General features: G+C 39.8%; 1 protein-coding gene across 28 annotated transcripts in view; it reads left to right on the top strand.

Annotated features, from left to right (window-relative positions):
- MAGI1 (membrane associated guanylate kinase, WW and PDZ domain containing 1) overlaps positions 1-12,133 on the top strand; it is a 289,089-nt gene that overhangs the window by 114,861 nt on the left and 162,095 nt on the right. For all 28 annotated transcript variants that reach the window (XM_017747184.1, XM_017747175.1, XM_017747172.1 and 25 more), the window contains exon 2: positions 6,006-6,122. In XM_017747184.1, the coding sequence (XP_017602673.1) occupies positions 6,006-6,122 (117 nt within the window). The remainder of the gene's footprint in view (positions 1-6,005; positions 6,123-12,133) is intronic.

Genomic DNA, 12,133 nt, shown 5'->3' with positions numbered 1-12,133 from the left:
ATTAGTAAAAGACAGTGGTGATGCCCTGGCATTGCTGTTGGAAAAGTTTTAAGAACTGTCTTCTGTTTCCCAGGAGCCCTGTCTACACCCCATGTTTTAGTCAGGATTTAACAATAAATAGAGAAGTTGTCTTGAGTTGCATTCTTATCATTTTAACATTTCTTTTAAAAATAGGCTGTTGAGTTTAAGGGAGTCTTAGATTTATAACCAGCTTAATTAACACACTTTATAGTTAAGGGGAGCTATTTTGGCTGTAATTTTAGATGAGTTTGTGTTGAGTACCTTCTGCTGGGCAGAGCAGGAACCCTGGAGAGAGGAGCACAAGTGAAGTCCCCCAACCTGTAAGGCCAATCAGCTGACGTTGCAAGTCCACTTGCTGCTCTAGAAAACATGAACTGCAGGTTTTCTGCTTATGCCTCTAAACGAGCAGGGTTTGGATTTTTTTGTTTGGCTTGGTTTTTGTAGGGTTTTTTCCCCCCTTATCTGCAGTTCTGTTTTGTAGCACAGAAATAAAACCCTGCCAACCATGATAACTTACTAGTTAAATAACTTCAGATAGAGATCTTCAGATGAAAGACAGTACATTATAATCAGGGCTTTATAGCAAATCCAACACGTGCAATCTTTGTGTCTTTAAAAAATTCAATTCTTCCCTCTCAATGTAGACATCAGGGTGGTGAGAGAGAGTCTTAATCCAGATGACTCTATTGCACTTTTATCCTTTTAGTGGGGCCTTTAACCTTTCATTGCTTCATGGCCCTGTTGTTTTGAAACAGTCTTTGCCCACAGAAAATCCCTCTGCTAAAGACACCTTTAAGCAGAGATGCTGACAGCTGAAGGGGGATTCTGCTGCAATTCAGGAATTGAAAATAGATTTTTCCAGTTCTGATGCTATCAGTCACCATGAATGTAGCAATTTGTTCCTTCCTAAAGAAGGGTAAAGCAAAAAAATATATACTGGTTTAATCTGCTTACAGGAGTGTAATATAGGTCAGGGACCAGTGTGTCCCGGGCCTGACCCTGACCCATCTTTGTACGAGCATCTATAGGCTCTGTCAGTGTGGCTGTTTATCAGGATTATCTGTGACCATCTCAAACAGAAATGGGATCAAACAGCTGCAGTAATTAATATAAACATAAACTATAAAATGATAGTTTCCAAACTCATAAAGCACAAGTTTAAAATACATCTCGAGAATACACATATTGCACAGTCCTGGCATAGACTATCCACCAGCTGGCAGGAAGGTGCTGGCAGCCCTGCGATGTTCACACTCAGCTTTTTCTTGGGAAAAAATTCAGATTCTGCTTGGTCATTTATGCAGTCTGCTTTCCCTGTTGGAAGCCAGCATGGCAGCAAGGCTAGAAGCTCTCAGCCCCCAGGTCTGTGCTGCTGCTTGCTGGTGGGAGTGCTCTCGAAGAGGTGATGTTCTCATGCAGCAAAGTCGGTGTTAGATGATCCCACATGCAGCTTTCTTCCTGCAGAAACTGGGAAATTTAGCACCAAGTGTCAGAGCATAGTTCAAAGCATAGCTTCCCTAGTGACTTTATATCAGGTAACTGTTGGAGGACAAATGTGTGGCAGAATTGTGGGTTTGAAAACAATGTGTTTAGAAATCAGTCAATATTTTTCATTAATCACAGACTCATCTGAGTTACACATTGAGCTACAAAAACCTGACAGTTTATTGTTTCTCAGAAAACCATATGTCAATAAATATATTTTTTGCTATGAGAAATGTTTCCCCCTTGGGTTTCTATTTACTGCTAAAATGTTGTTATGATGTAATTGTTGGGGAGGGTGATAGACATACTCTAAAACACAGTATAATAATTAAGACGAATAGATTAAACCTGCCATTTTGCTCTGTGTTTCATTCAAAGGATTCAGAAAATAAGATGGAAGCATCTCAGATTTGGAGTAGGGGAGAGATGCAGTGAAAAGTTGGTTCTCTGACTGTATCTTCACATTAAAAAAGGGCATTGATTTTGTTCAGTGGAGAAAAAAGGGAAAGGAAACTGTTGCAACAGCACCAAAAAATCTTTGAACAGGCCTTACTTGTTGTGAACTATAAATTTCGGTGAGCTTTCATTTTTTGTGTGTGTCTGATGAGCTAAAGCTACATATATCAGTCTAATTTTCATTACAGAAATAACAAGGTGATTTTTCTGTGTGCAAATAAACAATTTCCAACGTATCCTGACCAGCACAAAGGAAGAATGGAGCACGGGGTCTTCAGACCCGTATCCTCTGCTTTGCAAGTTGCTGTTCCTGGGTTGCATCTCTTGTCCCTCCACTGTTATCACTGTTGGATCTTTTTACATGCTTTTAGCAGAGAAGAAAAGACAGGATTTCAAAAGAATAAATGTAAAATCCAGTCTCCATGAGAACAGGGGAGTATTTTGAAGGCCAGTATATACTTCTAGTTAACACAGCTCCTCTCTAAAGGAAGTATTTTCTTGAGTACAATGACATGGATTTAAATTTTACAAAGGGGAGGACTTTTGCATAAAATCAGGTGGTTCTGGGCACCTGTCCATCTTTTAGTCTGGTGCTGGCTGGTGCATGGACAGAAGCCGTCAAAGGTGAGGCTTGGTCTCAGAGGGAGTTTGCATGAGCCAGTGATGCCCCTGAGGATCAGAGTGAATTTTGCTGCAAGATTTGCACAGAGGAGGTTGCTGAAATGTCACTGGCATATTTTTCAGGTTCTCAAAGATTATGGGTGTGTACATTTTGGACTAAGAGTATAGCAGAGTTTATAAACTCACGTGCACCACTAGGACCTACTAAATAATGCCAGTGCATGCCCTCTCAACTCTGGGGAGATTTTTGGAAGAGATCAGAGCGGAGAGAAACATTTCAAATGGTAAAAAAATCCAATGTATTCCAGGCTGGATCCCTTTGGCAGCTTCCTACATAGAGTTAGTTTCTGTGTTAGCTCATTTTCTTCTGCCATGCAGTGGAGGGAGTTCCTGAACCTGCTCATACCCACAGCTTGTGGCCTCAGTGACTGCTGAGCTGAGATCATCAGGACTACAAGAAGGCTTTATTTCTGTCAAGACTTTCCTGGAATTTAGCAACAGGAATGTAGTTTAGCAAGCTTCTTGAGGGTTGCATTTATTTTTACCTCTTTTTTTTCTTCTTCTTCCTTCTTTTCTAAAATAAATGTAATAGAAATAAGCATCACTCTGAGCTCCCAGAGGGGACACTTATGTGAGTGTAAGTGTTGCTATAGCCCCTGTTTTTGCAAGTGTCTTTTTAACTAGTGCTTCAGTGACTCAGCTGGGAAATCCCAGCTCCTGCATAAACCAAATAACCAAACTTTCCAGTGGGGCCTTAATAGACTGAGATGCTAGATGGAATGGGCACAGAGGGAAACTAAAAGCAGATATCATCATTAAATTGCATCTTTTCTGTGGTCAAACAAGCCCTAGCTCAGCAGAGTTTATTCACCTCAAGACTCTATTGTGACATAAATCATTGAATCAGGGATCACACAGTATTTTGGAAGAAAGTTTACTTATGTGATACATTCAGTTTTGTGCATTAATTTCTTCCCTGGAATAAGCCCTTGCATTATGCCCAAACAGTTTGTCATATTTGTCCTTTTTTGCTATGAAAAACCACCTTGCCTTACTCTCTCTTGTGCAAAGAAAAATATGGACTGTTTAGTTAAAAGATAAAGAACTACTTTATTATTTCAGCAGATGCTCTTTTTTTTGCCCGGTCTCCCTCTGGAGTAAAACAATGTGGTATGAAATCAAACATCTGGAGTTTGGAAAGTCAGCTCTGATACTGAAAAACTGTAGGTTTTTTTTTTTTTCAAGTCTACCAAACCCTCCAAGTGCCTCCTGTGTGGAAAACCAGTTCCATGGTGTAATAACTGGAGACCACTTGTTAGAAAATGGGTTGATAATTTGCTCTGGGAGTGAGGGGTGTTGCTGGGGTCACTCAGGAAAGTGTTTTGAGCCAATTACATCTCCCTTAATTTCAGTTTTGTTATTTTATTTCTGTTATGAGCATCTTGGTCTTTAAGAAATTTCCTTCTGTTAATAGCTGGGCCTGCTGCCTGAGCCTTCCTTTCTTCAAAAAGAGATTTAATTAAAAGGAAAAGCTGTCAGGGGGATCTAAATACAAATCACATAGTTATTTTAAAAATTTGACATAGTACTTCAAACTGCAGGTTTTTTTGTGTTTAGTTTTGTTTTTAAACCAACGTTTCTGATTAAATGCTGCAGGGCTGCAGTAGGTTGATCCTGCCCATGGTCATATAACAATCTGCACTCTTTCTTATTTCACCATTTGCCTGGTGCTGCTGCTGCCTCCCAGACTCCATTGCAGTATTATTATTCTTGATTTGCTCTGCAGTGATTCCTAGAGGCTCCAGCCAGGAATCTGAAACTGTGAGGCTGCATTCTGTGTCCAGATGTATTGAGATGATCTCTGCATTACATATTCGCAATCCAAAAAATCATAATGCAAATAATAAAAGACTGTGGAAACAGCTGCAGTGGTTCAGCCTGAGGTCCACATAGTCCAGCATTTTGGCTTCAGCTGGGGCATTAATAAGATGCCTGCCAAAGGGAAGGAAAACAGCAAGATATTTGATATTCCCCCATTTTTTTCCCAGGTCTCCCAGCCACCAGCAATTAATGTTAAGTTCAAGGGATTTCCTTTTCGTTCTTCTTTTCAAGGCCAGGCTGGATGGGGCATTGAGCAACCTGGTCCACTGGAAGGTGTCCCTGCCCATGGGAGGGGGGTGGGAACAAGATGATCTCTAAGGTCCCTTCCAATCCAAACCATCCTGGCATTCTGCAGCCCCCAATGGGTCTGTCTTACAAATGCTTTTCCATCTCCCATTGAATCTCCTGAATAAGCTTCTTGCCCCCACAGTGCTCTCCAGGGAGAGCTGCACAGCCTGCGGACTCTTGCCCCTGTTGCAGGATTCTTAACCAGCTCCTATTTAGCTTTCCTTGGGGTCTCTGTCCTTGTGTTGGGAGAGGCAAGCAGTGCCCAGTCCTCAGGTGACCTCAGGTCATGTTGGAGGTTGATGTCCACAGCAGGCTGCAGCATCCCCCTCTTGGTCCTTGTGTAGCAGCTGCTGCAGGCCTTGATCATCCTGGTTGTGTTTTTCTCAAAAGCTTTTCCAGTGTTTTTTTTCTTTTCATTTTAGAACACAAGAGTTTCAATCCCTGTTTTGGCTCTGTGGTCAAATTAATGTCAGTGTTACTCCAAACTTGGAAAGATTTTTGGGAAAAGACTTCATTAAGTTTCTTCAGTTCATATATTCTACTACAAAAAAAGGATTTGGTATTCAGCAACTGACAACGTTCATTAAGAGTTACATTTTTTTCCTTTTTTTTTTTTTTGTGTGTGTTCATTTGTTTTTGCTTTGTTTTCAACTCATTTATCTTCTTTCACGCTTCTGACGGTGTTCAAACCTGAACAGGGAAATAACATAGATTTAAGTGAAAAGCATTGGATATTATTTTGTTGTTTTTAAGGACTTTGGGTGCTCTTAATTCGTTAAGTCAATACTTTGGTAACTCCTGCTGTGTGTTGGGATAGATACCAGTGTGAAGTATAGCACTTGTTTGATTTTTTTTGCCATGTTCAGCTTTATTAGTACCTCCAGTGGGAGTAGCTTTTGCCTTCTGTCTCTCTGCCCAGCTCACCCTCCAGTGACTTGCAAAAGCAATACCTTTATTTTTCTTCTTTTTCCCATCATCTGTCTCCATTTGCTCAGACAAATAAGTGATAAAAGGGAATGATGATCTGTTTAACACCACAGGAAGAAAGATGCATTATGAGACAAGAGAGACCTCTTGTTTACAGCAAGTTATTTTTGGTAATTAGCCATTTGTAGAGGAAGATGGGCTTCTGCTCATAAAGTCAGCATGCTATAATTTAGGGGACTCTGAATGGAAATCTAACATTTGCCTCAATTAGAAATGTTAATTGTGTGCATTTAGAAATAAATAAATGGTTGTTTTTTTCTTTGCAGGAAGCAGACTGAACAAAGATCTGCGGCATTACCTCAACCAGAGGTTTCAGAAGGGGTCACCGGATCACGATTTGCAGCAGACCATCCGAGATAATCTTTATCGCCACGCTGTGCCTTGTAAGTAACAAAACATTGACCTGCTGGACTACATGTGGTAGAATTTCATCTTTATTTTTGGGGCAGCCTTCCTGTGGTGGTGTGCACGGCTGTGGGGGAGACTCTCTTCAGCTTGGGCAGACTTCCATGTGTGACAGCAGATAGGGTTGAAAAGGAAAATGATTCATCTCTGAATTAGGCTTTTTTGGTTACCTTTTTGGAGCAGTTGATGGTGTGATGCAAGCCTTGTGATGCCTAATGTGGAGAAAAACCCTAAAAAAAAACTGCCATGAAGTGATTGCTTGCCTTTAGAAATAGTCTATGTTAACACCACGATGGTGAATGTTGCTTATTGGTTTAAAACCTGTGAATAAAAAAGAAGCTTCTATTTTTATTTCCTGAGCAGAACTTTATATCTGATGCTTGTTTAACTTGTAGATTGAACAGCATTTTATGGCTGGGTGCCATTGTTGCAGGTATCTGCCAGTGTTGGAAGGTCATCCTTGATTCACATAGGAGATAAACAACAAGAGTTAGCAAAGCTGAGAAAGAAATGCTCATTTTCACTCAAAAAAACAAACCAAAACAAACAAAACAAAACCCCAAAACAACAGCAAGAACAACAAACCCCCAAAAAAACCCAAACCAAAAAACAAACAAAAAATCCCAATAAAACCAAACAAACAAAACAAAAAAACCCCCAAGAACCAGAAGAAAAACTAAGAAGTCTGGAGCATGGTAATCTTTAGAAGGTCAGAATCACTACTCAAAATGAGACTGTCCTTGGCATTTTGGGGGTACATACAAAGAGTAGAGAGTGATCCTACTTTGTTGCGCCTCTCTTTGACATTCTACACGTGGCAGGGGACACTCTTCTAAGCAAAAGGCTTATTTGCTTAACTTGGCTGAGCTGTGGGAATAATGGTATGCCCTTTAGATCAGACTGGAATAAGAACTAGTAAACATCTTAGTTATAGGATACTGAGATAAGCAGTAAAATAATTTGAAGTTTTCTGTCTCGTTGTGAATCAGAGATTGTTTATCCTGGTAGACTTATATAAATATTGAATAATTATGTTGCAACTCAAAATCAGTATTTGCCAACAAATATCACATAGTGGTACACACAGTAATAGTCATTTTCAGTCTAAGTGTTGCATGCAGGAGGGCTGCATAAGACCAGTTAAAATTGAGTGGTAACACTGACAAATGTTGATTCTTCAAATGGCAGATGCTGTTATAACACCATTGAGTTTATGCTCATTTTATCAGTGAAAAGCACGAAACAAATTATGTTTAAAGTACTGTGCATGGCCATAAAGAATAAATATAGATTATTGTTTCCTATTGAACATTTCCATTTTGTCAGCATGAAATATGATTATTTTTCTATCACCTAACTTGGCAGGCTGCAGGTTTTTAAAGCATACTGCAAAAAGTGCCTTCCAGGAGAGCACGTGCAGTGTTAGGCTTGGGAGACACAGTGTTGTGATACTAATGTCCTTCTGCCTATGTGTGATATTTCATTTCCTAAAGCAGCATATAGAGCAAATGAGTGTAAGTTCTGGGGAAACATTTTACACGTTACCAAGGTTACGTTTTGAAATGCTTTCCATTGATTCTTTTATCTGATTTATTAAACTTGATGGTGAGCTAAGCTGCTTGGACTTGCTTTTGATTTAAAATTAAGAGCAGTGAAAGGGATTCCTGCCTTTTAGAAATAGATGGGGGAGATGTGGGTTGTTGGTGTATTAATAAGAACATCAGAACTTATGTTTCACTTGTGAAACAAGTGGAAAATCCAAGAAGTGGTGTTGGTTATTGTGTGCCTCCACACTTTCTAAATTGTCGGGCAGGTAGCATTTAATTTTTGCTTCATTTACTGTGGGGATGGTATTAATGGTAGCTTTTAAGAATGATGCTAATATTCATATGTGGCTTGGAGTGAGACTGCTGTATAGTGGGTTGGGATGCTTTACAGGTCTGGAGATTAATCTGGCTGTATGGTCATATTTTTATTCCTTGGTACACGTGACCAGTAAATCCAGAGCCCTGGACCAATCTCTAGTGCTAATGGATTATGAAGCCTTGTATTTTGAAAATGGAATTCCCTGCTGCTTATGTGGTAAACAGAAACAAGAACACAAGGTCACTTGGATTGAGCATGCTTGGCCTGACAGCTGCTTTTTATCACACTAATATAAGGGCTAAATGAAGTGATAATTAGTAAATGCAAAATGGAAAAAGGTGCTGTTAACCAGTTCTTGCCCAGAAATTCTGGTGAGAATAGCACGTGGTTCAGCGCTGACTGGTTTGGTACCAGTGGTGAGAAAACCCAGAGGGTTCCTGTTTCCCACACAACCCTGTGCCCATTGTGTGCTTGGCTCTGGAACTGAGTGAAGGCACAGTGACAGCTTTTGTGGAAGACAGAGGTCAAGCAGAAGGGAGGAAAGATGCAGAAAATTTGACTCAACCTTGTTATTTTGTCAATGACACACTGCTTGAGTATCATTTAGATTTTTTTTTTTAGGAGAGTTGGTTAAGAGTTTGATTTATTTTCTGATGAACTCTTGAGGATGAGTGGGATGATGCCAGCTCACAGAGGGGCCATAGGAGCATTGCCTGTATGGGTGACACAGGATGGTTTGCTGAGAGATCAGAGAATTTGATCCCTAAATGTGAGAACTATCATAAAGACATGAGACCTTGAAATGGACACAAAGGTGAAGTATTGTTGAAATAAGTTGGTGAACCACATACATATTTTTGCAAACTGAAGTCTTTCCCTGCTCCTCGGTGCCATCTGCCCCTCCAGCACACTTCCTCTGAGTCCTCATACCCTCAGCTCCCAGCTCCCCACTGAGCTGATTTTTTCCTGCAATGTTCTGTAGTAAACAACAGCTGTGACAAGATTCCAGGTGGCCTTCAAGTTCGGTTGTCTTGAGTCGTGAGTTCTCTGCTGTTCCTATCACACCAAACCCACGGGTTTATTTACAGACCCAAGGCATTCCCCTCTGAGTTTACAACTTGAGCAGTAGCATAATCTAGGACCAAGGCAGAGTAAGGAAGAGAGGCAGGGCACCTATTTATATATTTGGATGGTGTATAAGTGGTTATGAAGCCATGCTACAATGGACAAATCTTTGGAAGAGTTAGTATAGTTCAGCCACTGGACTAGCTTTTACTTCATATGAACCACCACTGGGTTATTTCCTTGACTTTCTTCCTGAGGCTTTCATTTCATTGTAAACTTCACTGAGCCTTTACTTTAAAATATTTCTGTCTTTTGTTTAAGAAAAATTAAGATTTTCAAAACTTGAGCAAAGTTATTCTCATAGATGTTCAGATTAATTACTTTTTTCATTCCTAGCATGTAGTTTCCATTGTCAAAACTAGACAAAAATCCATCAGTACATCATCCAGATTAGTAATATGCTGGTTCAATCTCTAGCTATCCCTTTAACTTTTTTGATTTTAAGTACCACATTTTTTCTGTGTTTTGATGTGCCTAATGAAGATGATCAGAAATAATGCTGTGTTTTGGGGTAGATAATGGCTCCATTGAGCTTGGACTATACTGTGAGATGGCAACAATTCCACAATTACCCCTTGGCCATGCCTCTACCAGAAGTGCTTTGACTGATGCAAAGACTTGGGCCACATCTTATTTCTAGAGTGGCTCAATTTTGCCAGCCCAAACACTTGAGAGCAAGAGGGCAGGTTTATCAACTGTGTGAGTAGTCTTGCTGGGGCACCACCCTCTGCCACATTTAAGTCCACCAGTGCTCACCGAAGATTTGGGGGAGGCTGAGAGTCAGGGATGTAGTGTGTTGACATTCTGGCTTTAGGTTTCAGAGAGTGTTTCTAAGAGCAAGACTTCCCCAAACAGGATTGTTGTATGTGAAGATTCACCTAGTGGAAATTGTGATTAGTTGGAAGTTCATCTAAGAGTATATCCATTAAATAGGTTTTTCCAAACAGCCTTACCTGGAAATATCTGTGCAACAGTGTTTATTGAGAAAGATATGCGATAGCAACTTACTTTAAGGTACTAATGCAGCAGAATGTCCAAACCACTGTTCACAGAAGGCTGAACAGACATGATAATCATCCTCGTTTTGAAATGATGGCAGAGGGTATCTGTTTAACATAAACATGCAGTACTGGCCATTTGTCCTTGTTGCTTATACTCAACAACCTGGCAGCAGTTTTCTTTTCGAAGTGCTTCAGGAGGAATCAGAAATATTATACTTCCATAAAAGCTTATCTCAGCATGTTGTTTGCTTTTGGGTTTTTTTTTCCATTTACTTGGTTCTCCACTTGTTTCAGCCCTGTGCGACATGCAGAGGCAGCTATGGTGGGTCTGGTGTCTGTACCTTTACTTGCCAAAGCAGTATACCTGGTGCAGACATGACTGAAATAACAGTTAATCTTATTTCAGTACTGTGCAATCCCTTTCGTTGCCAGGCTGCAGTCTTCAGAAGCAAAACTCTGGAAGGTGCAAGGTCTTTTTGATGGTAGATGAAAAGGTGACAGTGTAGTGGCTAGCCTAGAGTTAAGTCAGGCTAGATACTATATGGCATTCTTCTTTTTATTTTTCACCTTTTCTTCACAAAATTGGTTTTTAAAATGTCAGGAGGTCATCATTCAATGGTTGATTCACTTCCCCAAAATAAGTACACGTCCTGGGATTAATTGACTGGAGATCTGAATGTTAGAGATTTACTACTTTCATTTCTGCTGTCTGTTCTCTCACCTTCCCAGAGTTTGATCTGTTTCTCTGTCCTCAATTACAGAACAGTAGCTCCAACTGTTGTGGTTGGTCTTACAAAGGAGCATGGAGCAAAATGGAAAGAAATGGATAAAAATCAATGGTTGTAAGTGTCGAGTGATCTGTGAGGAGGCTCAGAAAAAGCCAATGACACCCACACACCTGGCTGGCCTGAGCTCTCTCACATTTCAGTGGGAAATTTGAAAGTAAGTTTCTTTATTCCAAGCGATCTCCTGGTACAAAGGAAAAGTCTTCCTTTCTAAGCAAAACCAGTAATATTGAACAACAAAACTTCACAGTTTGATAGGACAAACTTTAGTAAGTGATTGTAGACTGCACATTGAAGCTTATTATCTGCATTAAAGATTTTCATGGATAATTGAACTTCCAAAGGGCAGTTTAGTTTCTCCAGGAGCTGAATAAGCTGTTCTGTGCATAACTACCATCACCTGCAGGTAATGGAGGACTAGAGAGACTAAATGGGCTGGGGTGTGATGAAACTCCTGTCAAATGTGCAGACTTAGGTGATTTCCCAGGATGGTTTTTAAAGTCCTGTAGCTCTGGGTTGCCCCATAAGTATTTCTGAACTTCAGAATGAATTGATAAAAGGGATATGCAAACCAGGTTACAGAAGGCTCTTTAGAATAGTGAGCACAAAAGTGTGTCAGTATACTGGGAAACATTGCTGAAATGAAGCATAAAGACCTTTATGTTACAAATGAATGTGTTTTTACATGTGTGGATATTTGAGCTACAATTTCGAAGTTATTTTTAGGTACTAATTTTTATTAAGGATAAACAGAATCACTGACAGTGCACATTAGTTTTCTTCCCAGGCAATAAATCATCAGTTTATGTACACAAATGTTCTTGAATTCTCAAACGCTTTCCAGACCTGCAGATGTATTTATTATCCAAGTACCTTTTGTTGCCGTTCTCTTCCTAGAGGTGTAATTCTGCTTTGGTAATGAGAAATAGTTGCAAGGCCCATGAAATATTCATTTGAAGGCCCACACTGATAAGATGAGGAGCAGCAGACTCTTTTCTAACACATAAAAAATAATTAATAGTTTTACAATATTTATGTTAGGAAAAAGTTTTAAGTACTTTTTAAATAGTGGCATTATCACTGTGTTGCAACATATGGATAGCAGCAGTATGTAAAGATAATTTTTCTCAAGAATATTTGCTTGTGAGTTAATCTAGCTCTGTATAATATGAGATATATTTTCCTTACCAGTTAGTGTATACACATTTAATT

This window comes from Corvus brachyrhynchos, unplaced genomic scaffold (genome assembly GCF_000691975.1).
Source record: "Corvus brachyrhynchos isolate BGI_N302 unplaced genomic scaffold, ASM69197v1 scaffold91, whole genome shotgun sequence".
Classification (NCBI taxonomy): Eukaryota; Metazoa; Chordata; class Aves; order Passeriformes; family Corvidae; genus Corvus; species Corvus brachyrhynchos.
The sequence above is the reverse complement of the archived record's forward strand: the minus strand, read 5'-3'. Positions and strand labels throughout refer to the sequence as shown.